The following is a 20,384-nucleotide window of genomic DNA, read 5'->3' as shown; positions in this document are numbered from 1 at the left end:
CCCCAGCCATGCTGAGGCCACGTCCCACATACAGCAACTAGAAGGATGTGCAGCTATGACATACAACTATCTACTGGGGTTTTGGGGGAAAAATAAATAAATAAAAAAAAATTTTAGAAAAAAAAGGTTATCAGATAGGAACATAAAGTCAACCTATTTTTTATAATGGAAGAATTTACTTCATACATATAATGCACATGTATCTTTGAAAAACAAAACATTATAAGTATGAATATAAAAGATTAAATTGGTAGAAATTCATTATAAAATCAAAAGATGAATGTACTCAAGAGCCTACATTTCCCCTGGGTAAAAGAATTTCCACTAAAGAAAGGTTAAAAAGAAAATTGATGCCTTCCCACTCTTAGGAATTCACCTCTTTTTTGCCCTGGCCTAGATCCTGAGGTTTGGGACTGCTCAGATACCAGAAGAGCCTTTATAAAAACCTGTGTACAATTTGCAAAATTTCATTCCCTCTGAAGAGAGAATTATGTATTCCATAACTTATTAAAACATTAGGCTGCATATGAGTTTTCTTCTTATTATATGACCATAACTTCTACCTTTCCAAACAACAACCTCTATTATGGAGAATGACTGAATTTCTGAGTGTTAATATTGTTAGAAGGCAAAAAGGGAAAAGAGTGAACATCTCAGCACCTACGAGACAAGCATACACAACCGATTTAGTCATCGTGACAACCACAGAGCACCCGGCGGGATGACTCTCAGATGGCAATCCTCTCCCCTCCCGGGGACCCCTCTCCCCTCCTCCCTGGGACCCACAGTGGCAAGTTCCCAGGGGTCATGTTTATTTTACAGGCCCACCCCTCTTGCCACTGCGGACTCAACTAAGGAAGACACTTGATGGAAAGTGCTCTTCACTCCACAAGTATTTACGAGGCCTACTATGTGCCAGGCTCTGGAGGTTCACGCCGACCATGGAGACAGGGTGACTGCCCTCGTGGAGTTTTGATTATAGTTTGGGGAAAAAGAAAATAAGTAGGTAGAACATACAGTATGGTGGGTGGTGATATATTCTACGGAGAAAAACAAAGCAGGCAAAAGAGACTGGGAACAAGGCAATTTTAATTTTAAATAAGGTGGTTAGACAAAGCCTATTTGTCTAACAAAGCCTATTTGAGTGAGCCAGCAGGCAGCTGGAAGGAAGAGCATTCAGGCAGAGGGAACAACGAGTGCAGAGGCCCTGAGGCAGAAGGAATGCCTGGTAAGGTTCAGAATCAATGAGGAGTCAGTTTGGCTGGAGCAGAGAAATCAAGGGGAGAAGAGCAGGAGAGGAGAGGTAAGCTACTAATTAGGCTTTTGCTGAGCGCGAGACTGGAAGCCCTGGGAGGGTTCTGAGTTAAGAAATGGCATGTTTTACCACGATGATTTACAGGCTCACTCTGACTGCTTTGTTGACAAGAGACCGAGAGGAAGGAGCACAGAAGCAGGAAGACCCCTCAGGTGGCTAATGCTCTCCAGGAGACAGTGAGAATCCTGGAGGTAGTGCCAAGTAGAAGCTGGGTAGACTGGGAAGGTGTGCTGATGGAGTGGATATGGACTGTAAGAGAAAGAGGCTGTGCCACAGAGAAGAGGCCTGCCATGCCTGCTGCTGAGGTCTCCAGAGCTGTCCCAGTCCTACTCCACCTGAAGAGTCAGTTGTTCAGCTCTCCCTCCAATGTCCTTCAATAAATCCCCTCTTTTCTAAGAAGTTAGAAAACAAGAGTTGGTTTCTGCCACTTGCAACCAAAATGAACTCAACTACTAAAATTATTACCATTTTACAAATGAGAAACCTGAGGTATAAAAAAGGCCACACTCATCCAAGGCACCGCAGTTATGGGTAGCTGCATTCAGATGTGAACACAAGTCTTCCTGGCTCCAAAGCCCATGCTTGGTCCATCACACCACACTGCCTCCCAGGTCTTGACTAGTTCTCTATCTGCAAAGAGGTACAAAGAGCTTAAAATGAAAACAAAAACAAAAGGGGGAGGGGGAGGGAGAAAAGGTCAGCAGGAACACCTGCTTCAGTCCCCACACTCCCCAGGTGTGAGAAGCGGGGACTGTCCTCTTATGGAGAACTTCCCTCCTTTCCCTCCACCCTCCAGGGGCAAGAGCCTCAGCAACTCTGTTTAGCAAACACAGGGAAGTCCCAGCTCTGTACCAAGTTGAAAGTTCCGGTTGTTTCCATCCAGAAGAGAGAAAATGGGGCTCAGGTTAGCAGATCATCTTTCCTTTGGTCTTATCATCTTCCTACACTGCCACAAAATAGCTTCTTTCCCCTCTGGTCTCAAAATAGTTAACGTATTATTGTTGGCTCACTACTAAGGAGGTTCTCAAAGGATCTGTATTTTCTTTTTCCTCCCCAAAGCCCCAGCACCTGGTTGTATGTCCTCGTCGTAAGTCCTTCTAGTTCTTCTATGTGAGCTGCTGCCACAGCATGGCAACTGATAGACAGGCAGAGTGGTTCCTCAACCAGGAAACAAATCCGGGCCACCGAAGTGGTGAGAGCATCAAAATGTAACCACTAGGCCATCAGGCCCAGCTCACAAGGATCCATATTTTAACACGAAAATAAAATATTGTGTTCCCTAAGGCAACATTCATACTAGTTTTATTAAAAGCGTACATTTTAAGCTGCAAATCTGAGAGGACAATACATAGGTATCTCAATTTTTTTTTCAATAGTCACTAAAGTTGTTTGGCGAAAAAGAAAAGAAAAAAACATTTTTTGGTAATTTGAGTTATTTTGGAGTAAGTGACCACTTGCTTCTTAATCCTTTTGTAAATATTCAATTCATTTTAAAAGGGATATGCTTAGAGTTTCAAATTTAAGCTATCATAAAGATCAGTCATCTAATCTTAGAGCCAGAAGGAACCTAATCTAACCACCATTCTTTCCCCATTTTACAGATGAGGAAGCAGAAGCCCAGAAAAGGAAATAATTTATCAAGGTTAATAAATCTTATTAGTAAAAAACAAGACTGAAATCAGGTCTCTTGATTCTCAGCCCAGCGTACTGCCTCCCTCTCAGCAGTTTATTCAGTTACACTGTTTACTTAATATTAAATGAGAAGGTCTGTAAAATGTCTAGCAAAAAGCCTGGCACACAATATTGTCTCAAATCTAATTTCCTCCCTCTCTTATTTATTTAAATACCTGACAACAATTTTGGGCACTGAAAAGGTTGGAAAACCCCCCAGGACTTTTAAAATTATAGAAATAAACTGAAACTAAGTCACAAATGAGAACCATGAAATAAAACCAACACAGGAACACATAATCAAGTGCGAATTATAAAGAGTAGCTGATCATAAAACAGACCTATAATAAGTTTTGAAAATATTACAAGAGGGCTCCATAGATATCAGTGGGATCCTGGAAAATGTAAGCTAAGTGACACCATTTTGTTAAAAATAAATAAATCCAAGGCATTCACTCAATGGAATATAATTGAGGTGACCATATAATTAAAAACCAAACACTTGGAGTGAAAAACAGCTAACGAGACAGATTGCCAAGACAACAGGCAAAATCCAAGACCTTCCCTTGCATACCTGGACGTATGGGCACCAATGCAAACCATGCCTGTGGAAAACTACATTGTTTCCTCCACAACAAAACACTCCCAAGAGATGAATACCACAAAGAAACAAATATTTAAAAAATCAGGTCAAAAGAGAAAACAAAAACCTACAGGATAGATCTCTTTTTTTTTCATGAAGATTCATTCCAACTATCTACTTCACCAGCAGAGGAAAGGTAAACCTTATAAGATGACCCATCAATTCTACTTCAAAAAAATTCTCTTCCAAGTGCAAGAGGCAGGAGCATCATCCCATTTTACAGAAGCAGCAGCAGGGTCAAGAGAGGCTTGATACCTTGCTCAACCTGAATCTAAACCCAGGGATGACTCCAAAAGTCTACTACACCACTTTGCCCATGAGTGTCCCAGGTCTCTTTTAGGACAGGCATCACAATTTGGCAGGCCACCTCTCTCCCTCCCTTCAAAGTGAGGCGGGCAATGTTTTTATTCTCAAGAGAATGAGGGGAGGGGATGGAGAGGTGCTCACGTGCACTTGGCACACTCCACCCAGCTGCGAGTCTTTTCTCTTTCACCCAAGGCCAGCAAAAGCTCATGGACCATGAGGACCCTGGTCCCCAGATGTGGGCCCCACAAGACAATCAAGATCCTAAGCTGAGGAATCAAGTGCCCCTGGAAACGCAAACCGCAGAACCCAACTTCCACCTTCCAGGGTTTTGCCGTCTAGCAGTCTTCCTCCTCAGCTGCCACGCCCAGCAATAACAGTAATGGCACCCATTTACTGACCCCCACTATGGGCCAGATCTCGTGCTGAGCATTCTCCATGCATAATATCATTTGCTCCTGTCAGAAACCCTGGGAAGAAGGGTTTGCGTTTTATAAACTATTATCTTTATTATTTTTTAGGTGGCAAATTAGCATACATATAATTTTTTTAGAGTCTAACAATAGAGGAAATAAAAAATAGTCCCCCTAATGACCCACACTTTAAACAGCTGGTATATATCCTTTCTTTTTCTACACCACAAAATTCTTTTCTTCTTTTTTACAGTGAGACCACATTAAATAGAATGTTGGTTTTTCAGCCAACATTATATTTTGGGCATTTTTCCATGAGAAGACTCACAGTTCTACTTCATTTTTTTTTAGGCTATATACTATTTCTCTATATGGCCACACCATAATTTATTTAGAGACAGGCATTGTTACTTTCATTTTACACATGAGGAGACAAGTTCCAAAGGTTATGTAACTTGTCTAAGGTCACAAAGCTAGTAAGTGGCAGGGTCAGGGCTGGCACCAGGCCTAGTCGATTCCAAAGTCTGCATTTTCAAACACTCCTGGCCCACAATGGACCTGTGGGCGTTTTGCACGTTTCCATCAACTAGACTATGAACCCCTTGAAGACAGGGAGTTAGTGTCTGTAAGTCTCCAACGCCTAGCACTGTGTTGGCACAAAATAAAAGTTAATAAATATTTGTTGTGAAAATATTTACTGAATGTCACTTTTTTGTACTACGTTTCTCTTTCCTACTATGCCATTCATACCCTTCACAATGCCTTGGCATATAGAAGGGGAGGCACAAACATATCTGTTGAAAGTACCAATCCAATGCCCAGCACACAACTGCCTCCCACTCCCAGCCTGGGTCACGCGGCCTCTCTCCATCTCAGAATTCATAAGCAGCTCAAGCTCAGAGTCCATCTGCTTCTCCAGGAGCTTCCCTAACAGAGGGCTTTCGCATGGAGACCCCTCTATGCAGCTCTAACAAAACATCGTAAGACGTTAGCACTAGAAAGGATCTTAGCAGTTATTTGTCTGGACCCCTTCTCACTGTGTAGCAATAGAGATTGTAAACCATGCTTTTAGGACACACTAATAAGGCTTCAACCCACGAGAAACTGAAAATTTCAAAACAAAAGTATAAGGCACTTAAACGTAGATTATGCTAGGTACTACTTGGAGAGGGGGGCAGGATATGAAGGCAGTGAGATTTTATAAGACCTAAATATCTATTTGAGCCTCCAAAAATCTGAGAACCTCAAGTTTATAGTCTTGTCCTGTCTGACTCCATGGTAGTGCAGAATTTTGACTCTGGTAATCTTTAGCACTAAACTTCTCTGAATATTAGCCAATACCTCATAAACTGCTAGAAATGGGTTCTTCTATCATATCATTAACCATAAAGTTTCAGATTAATAGATTTTAATAACGGTTTTCTCATTTAAAAAAGCTGGCAAAAGAAAGACAAAAGTTCATTTTTCCATTAAATTTAGAAATAGAAATTAGCTACTTTGAATTTACTACCAAAAGCATGAGCAGCTACTATTGCTACTGTAAAAATATCCCATTTGCCCTCCCAGCTACCCCATACAAGCCTTATTATCTAATTACTAGCAACTCTCCAAAAGGATTCCTATCAGAAGCCAAAGGGACCACGAGGTATTCTCTGTTAACAATGATACTTGAGGATTTGTTCAATTCTACAAATAACCACATAAAGAGATTAAAATTAGGCTCTTCGGCTTGTTTGTTTTACCACAAGACACTGCAGTAAAATAGGCACAAGAAGCCCAATCCCACAGTATAAAGCAAAGTGTTACATGTATACAACATAAATTGGGCACATTTACAAGATCACTCATTCATTCATTTAGGAAAATTTTACTGAACCCAACCTGGCCCTGAGCCAGACTCAGGGCACATACAGTCAACAAGACAGGCCTCAACTCCCCCCTCACTGAACTTGGAGCTGAGACAGAGAAGAGACACCAGGAAACCAGTGGGAAACTGCAGAGAGCCATGAGATCCCATACAAGGGCCGCCAGATCCAGATGTCAGCGTCAGGAAAGACTTCCCAAAGAAAGCAATACGTGGACTGAGACTGAAGGAGTCAGCCATGAAGGGGAGTGAAGAATGCATACAGGAGCCAGGGGGTGGGCAGATTACATTCTAAGCAGAGAGAATGTGTTTAACTGGTCCATAGAATGGACAGCAGGGCAGGGTTGCCAATCAATGACAGATGAAAACAGCCGTAATTAAATAAACCCCCATTAGGCACTGCTTTCTTCTGTGCCAAAAACTTGACATTTAAATAACCATACCATAACTTGGTCATGTTTCTAGCCATGCTTCACTCTAGAGGGTGAGAGGACCACCTCTTAAATGTCTTCCACTTGCTAAACAGTGATCTTTTTACATTTGGTTTTATTTTTGCTACTCTTTTCTACCCCATTTACAAATAATAGTAGAAGGTGAAACTCTCAAAACAACCCAGTGTGTTAGAATATACCGATGGAAAAAGATAGAACTAGGTAGTCTCCTCAGACATAGTAAGACTGACAAAGTATTTGAGAGAGACAGGAGTTTAATTATAACAGCCCTAGTAATTAAATGTTGATAAAATCATCCTTTCAAATTTTTCCTAATTTTAATTATAATCCTAAATCCTTTAATTATTAATTACGCTATTTCTGTGGTTGCTAAGCAGCCTCAATGTTGTAGCAAACAAGAAAATTAGTTACCCAAAGACATCAATTAGAAAGTGTCCTCACAAAATTATAATTTAACCTTTTTTCTTCACCTGTGAAAACTTGTTAACTGTCTAGCTGAAATTAAGCAGTCTCCAAAGCGAGAATGTCTTTAAAATGTACTGAATCAAAATCATTTAACATTTTGGGGATAATAGCACACATCTATAGTGTTTACTACACACCAGGCACTGTTACAGGTTCTTTATATATAACAACTCATTTAATCCTCAAAAAACCCAAAAGGGAGGTACTACTATGACCTCCATTTCACAGATGAGGACAGTGAGACCCAGAGAGATTAAGTAACTCACCCAAGATCACATAGGTAGGCAATAAAAGAGTTGAGATTCAACCCTAGACAGTCTGCCCCCAAATCTGTGCTCTGTAACTACTGCATTATACTGCCCCTCAATAGTTTTTCAAATACAAAAGCAAAAATTAATAAGTGAAAATTACTATAATAAAACATCAGCCATCTATAATCCTTGAGGAATTAATTCTTAAGAATGACAGCATTCTCTGAATAGCTAAGGGTGTAACCCCTTTGAGCCAAAATCTGAAACTGAGCTGTCCACGTGATACAGCCACTAGCCACAAATGGCTACTGAGAACTTGAAACGTGGCTAGTCCAAATTGATATGTGCTGTATGTGCAAAATATGTTCTGGAATTTGAGAGGCTTAGTATGAAAAAAGAATGTAAAATATCTCACTAATAATGTTTGAATATTCACTACATTAATAATATTTTGGATACAGTAAGTTAGTAAAATATATTATTAAAATTAATTTCACTTGTTTCTTTTTCTTTTTTTATGTGGCTACTAGAAATTTTAAAATTGCATTTGTGGCTCACACTATGCTTCTCTTGGACAGAGCTCATGTAAAATGTATCCAGCAGCTGCCTCCATTACTGATATTATTTACTCTTCTCTTGACGCAGTCATCATGAGGAACTTTAACTACCACCCTGTGTGTCATCTGTAATTGTGACATCTTTCGTGTTGACTGAGGTCAGATGCCCACCCTCAGACCACAACCTCAGGTTGTACTTAAAGCTGTGTCTTTCTATGGTTTCCAGCAGTCTGTCTGCCCATAGCTACACCCCTCTAGCAACCTCAGATGCACCGTCTAAAGATTTAGAAGCCAGGTAAATTAGAATTGTGCAACATGTAACAATAAAGGTTAAGTGAGGGCTGAAGAGGGTCTACTAAAAGTTGGCTTCAATGCCCGATTCTTTGACAACTATTTTGACTGCTCAGAGACCTTTCCGCCTCAACTATTCCAACAGACTCCTCTCCTCGACTCTAGACACTTAGTACCAACTGGAACTTAAATTGGAGCACTTCACAACTCAGCTTAAAATCCTGCAACAGTAATTTCCATTTGAGAGTATGAAAACGTTCTGGAGACGGATGGTGGTGATGGTTGCTGAACAATGTGAATATACTTAATGCCACAGAACTGTACATTTAAAAAAATGATTAAAATGGTAAACTATGTTATGGATATTTTGCCAGAATTTAAAAAAAACAACAACTCATCAACAGTTTCATATCTTTCTCAAGATCAAGTTCAAACTCTTATGCAGGTCATACACGGCCCTCAGAATCTGACCTCTACCTCCTGTTATCTGGCCTTATGCTCCAGGCAATTTCCCACAACACGCCATGCAGATTCAGATCTCAATGCCCTGCGCACGTTAAACTCTCTACCTAAAAGCCCTTCTCCATCACCTCTACCCGCCTCTTCCTCATCCTTCTAAACTCCTCCTCTGTGAAAACTCCCCCGACATCCCAAGGTTGAGAAGACTCCTCTTGCCACTGTGCCCTGCTATACCTCGTACTCTGCCACTCTTACAATCTTTATCTTTTGGAATGGCATTTTTTGTTTACATGATTGTTCCCCACTGTGAGCTCACTGAGAGCAGGGACTGGGCCCAGCCAGCGCACAGACCCAGCATATAAGTGATGCAGCCCAATTGTTTGTTGAGGCCATCCAGTAAACAAGTACTTACTGAATGGCTACCAGAGGCAGGCAATGTCCTAAGCACTGGGGATACTGCAGTGGGAAAAGAAAATGAAGCCCTGCTTTCATGAAGCTCCCACAAATAAATGCCAGGTGGACATAAATACTATAAGGAGAAAGAAAGCACAATAAGCGGAGGGGCATTTTATACAGAGGGGCCTAGAAGGTGCCATCTAGGTAGAGACCAGAAAGGGCATGAGCTTCTCAGCTCACTGATGGAACACTGAGTGAAGTGAATCTTATTCTGGTTCTCAGCTGTGGTCTGGATAACAGAAGGTACTGGAAAGAGAAGGTAGACTTTAATTTCTAAGTAATGCAAACCTTCCCTCTCTGTCCCATCAACTTGACAGATTTTGCAATCACCACCTAGTTCTCTCACATGAAGGACATAAGCACTCTACCTCAGTGGGATAAAGTGCACTAACGACCCTTGTCCAACTGCATCCCGTCCATCAGCCTTATGGTGGACATAAGTTTTCATAAGAAAACTTATGAAGAGCCAACAGTTATTGAGTGTTTATTCCATATTTTAACAGAATGCTCTATGCACCTGACAATCCTCACAACAACCTCTAGAAACATACTGTTATCAAACCCATTTTAAAGAGGAAAATAAGGCACAAAGAGGTTAAATAATTTGTCCAAAGCTATAACCTGAAACCAGTCTTGGCTCCACAGTCTGAGCTGATAACCTCTGTGCTATACTGTTTCACACCTGTATTTCCTGTCACAAAATACTCTTTGTTCCTATTGTTCGTTTCTTTTCCTGTTAATCCTAAAATTATCAAACTTTACTTCATCTTTCTTCACATTTTGACCAAACCTCATTTCTCATTTCTAGTTCTACCACAAAAATCTGTGTATACTTGGATCATTTGTGACATTAACTATTATTTACTGGTATTATTTTCAAGAAATTGGATAGAAATATAAACACGCAATAGAGTAAAAAGCAGAACACAAACTATCAATGCAGAGACAGGGATCACACTGCTATAAAAAGTGTGCACATAAACTCTTCCAGGTGCTGGGAGCACAGAGTTGGAGGAGGCCCAGGCCAGCCACTGCCCTGGCAAGCTTGGTCTACTGGGGGCTCACGGTAGGGCTCATCAGGCAAACTGACAAGTACAGGGGTGACACATGTGCTATGCCACAGATGCCGAGGCAGCAATTCAGAACTCCAAAAACACAACATTAAAAAACACTTAATATAGTGCAAATAATTTTTTTTTACTTGATATATTTATTTTACCTTAAGATTTAAGAGTAACATCTTTCTGGAAATAGCAGGCCTCTCAAGCTCAGGAGAACCGAAATAAAACTCATTCGTCCCCTTACAGCCCTCTAAATGTATTCCTTCTCAAATGTTCTCTATCTTAGTTAAAGGAAAGACAAGCTTAGCTGCTGAAGCAATAAACCTGTTATCCTCAACTCCAGCCACCGAACTTCCTTCCCCTCTCACTCTCCATCACAGAGGCATGCAAGCAATCACACTCACTCCCACACATGCCATTATACCCATTTTACCTCCTATTGACTGGATGTTTCTCTTCTCCTTCAGGTCAAGGCAGGCCTGCACCGACTGGTCTCCTAACTGCTCTGCCTGTTTCTTGTTAATCTCCCTTACTGCACAGTCTATCCTCCCCTGGCTCCAGAACCCTGTCATACAAATCCGACTGCATTACTCCACTTTTTAAAAACATTGGGTGGTTTCTGATCATTCAGAGGATCAAGTGCAAACCCCATTACAGCACACACACACCTCCTCACAAAGGGGTCCAACACTTCTTCCCACATCATACCTTCTTTCATTCAACAGTCACTGAACACCGACTACCTGGCCAGTCACTGGGATAGGCACTGGTGGTAAATGGCGAATAAAAAGAGACAGCTCCTGCCCTCACGAAACTTATAGTCCAGTACAAGAAAGACATTAATGAAACAGTCACACAAACAAATGTTTAAGACTGCAACTATGACAAGTACAGCAAAGACACACCAGGCAAAATGTTCTGAAATCAGATAGTGGTGATGGTTGTACAACTATGTAAATACACTAAAAACCACTGAATTGTACACTTTAAAAGGTGAATTTTATGGTGTGTGAATGATATTTAAAAAAAAAGACATAACAGGTTGAATGCCTCTACTGGTGGATTTGACCAAGGCAAAGATGGTGAAAGCTTTCCAGAGGAAATGAAACTTATTACAAATAACTAACATTTACTGAGCATTTACTACACAAAAGGCACCTTTCACTGCAACAATCCATCTGATCCTTCTAACAACTCTATAAGGTTACTATTATTATCCTCAGTTTACAAAGAACTGAGGGGTCAAGTAACTTTACCCAAGGTCAGAGAGCCAGTAAACGGTGATGCGAGAATCCACACTTAAGCCAACTGACACCAGGGCCCACACTCTTACTTGCTACACTGAAGTCAACTAGGCAATGCCCATTACTCAGAACTACTTACAAAACAAGAAGTAGACCACTGTGTTTCATTTCTTCCAACAGAAATTTCTCTCCACACACTTTGTCTTTACAATAGATCCTACATCGGGCCCCTCCATCATCACTTTTCTGACTTCCTCTCCTCCACTCTCCCCCTCACCCACTCTGCTCCGGCCACACAGGCCTCCTTGTACTTCTCCAGTATGCTAAGCATGCTCCCACCACAGGGCCTTTGCATGGGCTTGAGCTATGCTGATTACGACATACATTATAAATCATGATTCTACCAAAACTTCAGTTAACAAGTACTCTAGATACACAATGTCACTAGCAAGATCCTGTACTGAACTGTACACTAATATTTTGAATGCCATTTATTAATTTTAATCAAAACTACCTCATTTTTCTAGTCTTTTATTGTTCTGCATGATGTCACCATGCAAAGATTTTTATTTTACAAAATCCAGTAACAGCAGCTTTTGCTTACCAATTAGTATGAACAAGTCATACAGCTATCTTTTCAGTGAAATAAAACAAAGCAATCAGGCCAAGAAAGGGTCACAATAGAACTTGATTATCGCCATTCCTCTGTTCAGCCCTAGAACCATAGTTTGTGAAATAACTATGGCAACAGCACTTCAAGGCACCAAAATCCCACCAAACTTTTGCTGAGAAACTATTGCCCATCTGTGCAAACACGCACAAAAATGCATGTCAACAATCACTTATGTAACTTTAGTACAATAACCTGGTGATATTTTAAGTTCCTATCACACTAAAAATCCTAAATAACTGTTAAGCATATCTACTGGCATAGATTGTTCAAAGTAGGACGCTGAGAAAGGAAAGATACATTTAACCCATTTACATTTTTGTGTGTGTGTGTGTCTGTGTGTGTGTGTGTGTGTGTGTGTGAGGAAGATCAGCCGGCTCTGAGCTAACATCTATTGCCAATCCTCCTCCTTTTTTTCCCCAAAGCCCCACTAGATAGTTGTATGTCATAGTTGCACACCCTTCTAGTTGCTGTATGTGGGATGAGGCCTCAGCATGGCCAGAGAAGCGGTGCGTCGGTGCACGCCCAGGATCTGAACCCGGGCCGCCAGTAGCGGAGCGCATGCACTTAACCGCTAAGCCACGGGGTCGGCCCCCCATTTACATTTAAAATAGAGTTGTCCTCAAACTCAAAATGGAGACATCTATCACTTTTTATCAAAAAGATTCACCTTGGGATTCTTTTAAACATTAAGCTCCAGGCCGGCCCCCGCTGGCGGCCTGGGTTCAGATCCTGGGCGCACACCGACGCACCACTTCTTCAGCCATGCTGGGGCCACGTCCCACATACAGCAACTAGAAGGATGTGCAGCTATGACATACAACTATCTACTGGGGCTTTGGGGGAAAAATAAATAAACAAAATTATAATAAATAAATAAATAAATAAATATTAAGCTCCATTTGAGCTGAGCATAAGTGGAAAAAATTTAGCCAAACTCAATTTACTACCACCTCTAGCAAAATGCCATGACTACAGCAAACTCTCCCCAGGGACTGGCACAACGGCCAGGAGCAAAGGCTTTTGAGTCAGACAGTTTGTTTTCAAACCTTGTTTTACCACTTACTAACTGGGGGACCTTACCCAAGTTTCTTTACCTCTTGAGCCTCAGTTCTCCATAAAAACGGAGACAGCACCACAAAGCCTATAATACAGCACCTTAGCACATAATGACAAAGACCACTGACTGAGTGCTCACTCTTACTAAATTGAACTGTAGGAAGTTAAATAGCTGCAAAACTTTATGGCTGTACTTAATACTGTAGCCTTTAGAAGAGTTATCCATATGGACTATTTTTTTTTTTTTAAAGATTTTATTTATTTTATTTTTTTTCCCCCCAAAGCCCCAGTGGATAGTTGTATGTCGTAGCTGCACATCCTTCTAGTTGCTGTATGTGGGACTCGGCCTCAGGATGAACGGAGAAGCGGTGCCTCGATGCGCACCCGGGATCCGAACCCGGGCCACCAGCATCGCAGCGCGCGCACTTAACCACCAAGCCACAGGGCCGGCCCCATATGGACTATTTTTAAGTTCAATAAAACTGTAATAATAAAAGCTTTTATATACACATCTTTGTATGATCAAGGCTTTGCTTTTCCTTTTATGAATTTCTGGGCAGTCCAAAGGCTAGAAATAGTTTTATTATTTTAAATGGTAATATTATGTTTGTAATTTTTGTTTTAAAGAAACCAGAGTTAAAAAAAAAAATCTTGTCCAGTCTTGTTTTGTTTACTGAATGACTAAATTCAAGCTTATCAAGTGACTTAACCACCAATTAACAATAATAGTGAACATCTACTGAGCTCTTCCTGTCTGCTCTATCATACAAAGACCCCTGGGCAGTGAAGGAGCTCACTAAAAGGCTGCCAAAACAAGTGCCAGGTTGCCTCAACCCTTGATGCAGCTGCTATGAATACTACCGACCTTCATGAAAGTATCTGCTATATATCAACTCCTGGACCAAACACAAACACTTGGAAATCACCAGATCCAACTCATCTTAGAGATGAGAAACTAAAGCCAAAGAGATTAAGTTCAAAGGTCACACAGTCACTAACAAGTGGGGACTAGAACTTAAATCTCCTTACTTCCAGGTCCTTGTTTTATCAATTACGTGACAGCTGATGGTTTAAAAAGAGAAAGATCTATTCCAGTACTCAAAATGTTTTCTACATTGTTAGAAGAAAGTGAATACCTGAAATAAGTGAATATTTGTTTAATGAGAGCTAAACATTAAGCACAAATTAATGTAACCCAGAGCCTATAGCGAATATGCCAAAAGGGCTCCCAAGACAGAAATGAGTGGAATCAGCTAGTCACACTGTGTGGTGTCTACTGGAGGTAAGGAGTCCCACTGCTGACATTACCAAAACACTATCACCAGGGTGCCTTCCTTACGAATAAAACACATTTCAGAGCCACAGAGCTTCCTGTACTCAAGTCAACATTCCTGTGGAAGAAAAAAAAGTATCCTTAGTGCCATTCCCCAGATATATTTCATCTACGCAGAAAAGGTTTTACCAGCTGCAAAATGTTCACTCTCTTTCAAAAAGAATGATGCTGACTAATGATCAAGGCAGTTTTCATCCTTTTCATGCTCTGAATCAGGCTATTTTTATTAAAAATCTTATTTCTACCAAAGTTGTTTAGGCATGGCCTAAATGCTTTTAGGTCCGGATCTTAGGGATGAGTCAACGAGTAATCTTTAAAGTAGAGCCTGTGTTTTCCTTGGGAAAACATTTTTAAAATGTCATCCACTGAGAAAAAGGTGAATGACTATAGATACTAGAATGCAATACTATTTTAATATGGGAAAATTCCAAAATATAACTTTGTTTAAAAGTAGATAGTCATGGGCCGGCCCCGTGGCTTAGCGGTTAAGTGCGCGCCCTCCGCTGCTGGCGGCCCGGGTTCGGATCCCCGGCGCACACCGACGCACCGCTTCTCCGGCCATGCTGAGGCCACGTCCCACTTACAGTAACTAGAAGGCTGTGCAACTATGACATACAACAATCTACTGGGGCTTTGGGGGGAAAAAAAAATAAAAAATAAAAAAAATAAATAATTAAAAAAAAAAAAAAAGTAGATAGTCATGGAACTTTGTGTAACAGGCAAACTGAAGACTTCTACAAAGACTTCATTATGTCAGATGAGAACATGCCCAGATACTCTCTCTCTTATTCTCAACAGCTGAGAGACCGGGTGCTGCAGCAAACCATCTCATCAATTAAAAGCTACCACAGACACTACACACTAACTGTCAATTCTCAAATAAATAAAATATACTCTAAACCTGCGTTGTCCAATATGGTAGCCACTAACCACACGTAGCTACTGAGCACTGGAAACGTGCTGGTCTAAAGTGCGCTATAAACGTAAAACTTCACTGGATTCACACGGGATTTCAATGACTTAGTATTAAAAAAAAAGCAAAATAACACATTAGTAAATTTTTCATATCGATTACACGTTAAAATGATAATATTTTTGATATACTGAGAATAAAAGATATTATTAAAGATAACACCACTTTAATGTAGTTACTAGAAAATTTTAAATCCCATTTGTGGTTCACATTACATTCTTATTGGACAGTGCTGCTCTATACAAAATACGCTCCAATCTTCCTTTGATGATTCATCATGATGATGAACACCAAATATACAATAAAGTAAGAAAAATCTTATTTATATCTTGGATACACAGTTTAAGATAGTATCAAGTAAGAATGGCATGTTCTTAAAACTTCTATTAAACTTACAACCAACTCCAACTGTGTTAATAGAAGGACTAAATCCTATAAATAGTATTTTTAGGGATCAAGAAGGAAATACAAAAGTAAAGGTCACAAAAGAGGGACTAAGAGAAATACTATCTGTTTCTAGAAGGCATTTTAAAACAAAAGCAGAGTGTTTTAAATAGTTAACAGACCTGTTTTTTAAAAACAGTATTTGATTATTTTGAGTATCATGAATAAATTTTCCAATTGCCAGGTAAACAAACCTCTTAAAAATGAAACCTGGTAAGAAACTCTAACCATGTGGAATAGAGATAAAATGTCTGAAGGTGCCATACGGAAAATGTAAGCCAAGTTTCTTAACAGGGTATTTATAATTAAACGTTATACAATGATGAAACCCAGTCACAATTTTATAGATATCCTTCAGTATTACTATAGTACAATGCAACAATCAACTATTACAGGATTTAACTAAAACTGCTTTCAAAATTCCAAAACACTATAATGCCTTTTCCAAATCTAGTCAGTGAGAATTAGGGAGGGAACAGTTTCCAAATGCATTATCTTGCAGAGGTTAAAATTAGAAATAGACAATTCAGAGCCATATTGACAATAATAGATATTTGCATGGTATTCCGTTTGACAGGCACTTTTGGACACATCATCCTTTCTGATCCTCAGGACGGCCTTCAGACACTGGTATGTTTTTATCCCTAATTCAGAGGTAATTCCAGGCTGAGAGACCTTGTCTTGTTCAAGGTCACATAGCTAAAAAGTAGCAGAACCAGTACTCGACTCTGAATCTTCTGATGCTCATCCAATTCTCGTTCCATTACAAGACAATCACTCATTTAAAACCAAACGTTTAGAAACCCAACAAGCCCTGATGCCAAAGAAGGATCTAGGGATCAACTAGGTCAAATCTTAAGACTTTGCAAACACGAAGTGTTGGAATCACTTCAAAAAGGAGAGAAGAGATTATCAAGAGACAGGAAATGACTTGAAAGATCAGGAAAAAAATTTCTAATCTAAATGTCCTTGGGTGCAGCATAGCAGAATAACAGTATTCAAATAGAAAATGCAGAGAAACGACACTTTCCTTCTGAAACGTGATTTTCAATGTAGAAACTGTAGGTTAAAAGAATGATTTTGTTGTTACTTTAATATAACCGTGTTTGAGAATTTTACTTAATATATAGGCATTCGGAAAACCAATTCATCCAACTGGGTAGCACCAGTCCTGCATTTTTTCATAAATCATGACATTTACCCAACAAAAAGCCAGATTAGAAAAATTATAATTCAGCACCCACTGCTATTTAGATTATAGATAAAGGAAAAGGTCGGGTAGGAGGATGGCAAATCTAACGACCAGCGTCTTCTTTCTAGTAGAACGCATCTTTGAGGGCAGGACAAAGGCGGCGTCACCACAAATGAACCTCTTTCAACCTTCAGAACACAGTGACAACAGCCCAATTGAACCAAAAAGTACAAATATCGAAGACACTGTAGACGGGAATTCCTAAGATGGCTCTCTCAATCCATTCCCTAGTAAATTCCTAAATACAACAAGATTTCAGCATCAGGGAAGGACTACGGAGAAACGTGGGTTTGCAGCGTGGGAACCACACGGGGGTGCCCACACTGCCGGCTCCGCAGGCGACGCCGGCACTTTTCAGCCGGGGGTCACCGAGGCGCCGCGAAACCCCGAAACCGGGAGAGCGCCCCACGACACCCCCGCCTCCCCGTCTGACCACCAGCCAGAGCCGAGAGGAAAACGACTCCAGTTCCATCTCCCGCTTCCCTCCCGGGCAGCCGGCAGGGAGGCTCGGCAGGAAGGGCCGCGCCGTGGCCGGGGAGGTTGGGGCGCCGGCCAGAGGGTCCCGGCGGAGCAGGGTAGGCTCGCCTGCACGCCGACGCCCGCCCCCAACCCCCGGCCCCGACACCCGGACCCCGGCCCGGCCGCGCTGACAGCCCGGCGCCGCCCCCACCTGCCTGCCCGCCCGCCGTGGGGGCGCCGGGGCCGGGCGCGCCCGCCAGGCCACTTCCTTCCCCGCCCGCCCGGCCGGCCTCGCGCGGGCCCGGGGGCGGGGAGCCGCGGGAGGAAAGAGGCTTGGCCGGCGGCCCGCGGAGGAAGCCGCCGCCGCCGCCCGCACCCACCGGCATCATCTCGGCGCGGCTCCGCGGCGTCCGCGCCGCCTGACAGGACGCTCTGCGCCGCGCCGCGCCCGCCGCTCTGGCCGCCCTCACAGGCCGCGCGCCTGCCGCCGCGCTCCCGGGCACTCAGCGGCGAGGCGGCGGCTGCGGCGGGCTGCGGAGCTTGGCGGGCCCTGTCGCGGCCACCGGCGCGCTGCGTCGCTATCCCGGGACCGGCCGCCACCGCCTCTGCCTCCGCCCAACCGCCTCGCGCCGCCCGCCCGCGGGCTCCCTCCTCAGCCCCCGCAGGCCCCGCCCCCACCGCGTCGCCCCACACGGAGCCATATGTCCCCTCCGATTGGCCCGGCGCGGACGGGGGCGGGTCAGGGGGCGGGGCTTCACGGCCCCCGCCCACCCAACCTCACTCTCGGCGGTGGCCAGGTGCGAGCGCGCCCGTGCGCGTCCGCGCTCCCGTGACGGGCGGGTGGGGGCGGGGCGGGCTGCTAGGGGCGCCCGGCCTCTGCCCCGCCCTGCGTGTCGGCTTGTGGGCTCAGGGCCGCGCCGGACCCAGAGCCCGGCCTCTCGGAGACCTCGGGCATGGGAAAAAGGAGGCCCAAAGAGGGAAGGGCTGGCCCAGTGCCACCCCTAGTCACGGCAGCCGGGACTCGAACCTGGGTTCCTGGAGGCTGGTGGGGGGCGGGGCGCATCGCGGCGACGGCGCGCGCGCCCGCGTCTGACCGCGGCCTGACCCCGGCTCCCGGCGCGCTGTAGGGCTGCCGGCGAGGGGCCGGGTCGGAGGGCCGTGGGTGCGCCCGAAACCGTCCACGTGACTTGGCCCTGCATTGCTCAGGATGAACCCACGAACCGGCCCGGCGCTCCGGCGCCTGGGCACCTGATCGCCCTTCCATTCCGCGTCTCTGCGGCTCCGGGTGCTCTGCTCCCTTGGCCAGCCGGCCTTCCGGGGACATATCCGCTCGCGAGCCTTGGCCCTTCACACAGGCTGTGCACCCGGCCTAGAACGCCTTGCCCACCTGTACCAGCATCCTTTGATGCTCTAACGTACCAGGGCAGGGCCTAGTCCTCATCTCTAGGGTCCAGTCTCCTTGTCTCCTGTGACACCCTCCCCTTCTGGCCTTAGCGCCTGAATGACAGAGACCTGGGCAAGACCACCCATGTGTCCAGAGTCCAGCGCAGGGCACGGAGCAGACTCTAGTAAAGGCTGCCGAGGGGCGGGCGGGTGGCATAGCGGTTAAGTGCACGCGCTCCGCTGCAGCGGCCTGGGGTTTGCAGGTTAGGAACCCCCGGCGCCCACGGACGCACCGCTTGTCAAGCCATGCTGTGGCGGCGTCCCGTATAAAGTAGAGGAAGATGGGCATGGATATTAGCCCAAGGCCAGTCTTCCTCAGCAAAAAGAGGAGGATTGGCATCGGATGTTAGCTCAGGGCTAATCTTCACAAAAAAAAAAAAAAAAGACTGGCTGCCAAATGGGCAGTCATCCTTTCTGTGTCCTCCGTGCTGTGCCATTCACTTGAACCCTGACAGAGGTGAGGCTGTGACAGATGTACTCCACAGGCAGCCCTGAAACTTCCACGAGCATCCAGAACACGGAGGTCTGTTTATGGCCCCAAACACCAAAGGCCATAAACCACCTTGGGAAGGGCCTACCTCCTTGGAGACCGCAGCAGGTGGTGGTCAGGGTCCATCTGTAGCCTGTCTGGTCCTCTGAGAGGCTCAAGGCTGCTGGGTGGGGCTGAGGGGCAAAGAGGGAGGAGGCCAGGGAGTAACCACTGTCCTCTTCATGAGGAGCCACCACTGTACTTCTTCAGAGGCCATGGGGCTTAGTGGTTGAAAGCATAGACTTTCCAGTTAGACAGACACTGCCTCTGCCACGCCCTTGCTGTATGATCTTAGACAAGCTACATCTCTCTATATCTCAATTTGCCCATCTCTATAATGGGAGATTACAGAAATGATAGCGCCTGCTTCATGGAATTTAGGGAGGACCAGACATGATGTATGAAAAGCTTCTAGCACAGTTTGTGGCACATGGTAGCTATGCCATAAATAGTTTTCTGTAGTTATGCTATCATTAGCAAGCAGGTTTAGAGTACAAATATCTCTGGGAGAAGGATCGCCCGGGGATTTTTAAACTTACACACACTGGGCATTAATGGCTAATGACACATCTCTTCTGAGAGCAGGGTTTGGAGAGAAGAGGAAGCTCTAGGTAATAGGAGATCCTAAGCTGGAAGTCAGAGAACTGGGTTCTAATTCCAGCTCTGCTTCTGACTCCTTGTGTGGCCCTAGGCAACTTGCACCCCTTCTCTGGGTCTCAGTTTCCCCATCTGTAACTGGAGAGGGGTTAGATTCCGTGATCTCGGAGGGCCTTCCAG

General features: G+C 43.9%; 1 protein-coding gene across 3 annotated transcripts in view; it reads right to left on the bottom strand.

Moving 5' to 3' along the window:
* Positions 1–18,208, bottom strand: part of PPP1R13B (protein phosphatase 1 regulatory subunit 13B) — an 88,226-nt gene extending 70,018 nt beyond the window's left edge. The window contains exon 1 of one of the 3 annotated variants that reach the window (XM_087447852.1): positions 18,016–18,208. In XM_087447852.1, coding sequence (XP_087303978.1) covers positions 18,016–18,024 — 9 coding nt within the window. In that variant the 5' untranslated portion in view covers positions 18,025–18,208. Of the gene's footprint in view, positions 1–14,482; positions 14,884–18,015 lie in introns of those variants that run through there. The other 2 variants (XM_087447854.1, XM_087447853.1) reach the window with 2 other exon arrangements.
* Between the last annotated feature and the right edge of the window lie 2,176 nt (positions 18,209–20,384).

This window comes from Ceratotherium simum, chromosome 24 (assembly GCF_057802395.1).
Source record: "Ceratotherium simum simum isolate JZ-2026a chromosome 24, ASM5780239v1, whole genome shotgun sequence".
Lineage (NCBI taxonomy): Eukaryota > Metazoa > Chordata > Mammalia > Perissodactyla > Rhinocerotidae > Ceratotherium > Ceratotherium simum.
This window is presented reverse-complemented; position numbering and strand designations above follow the sequence as displayed.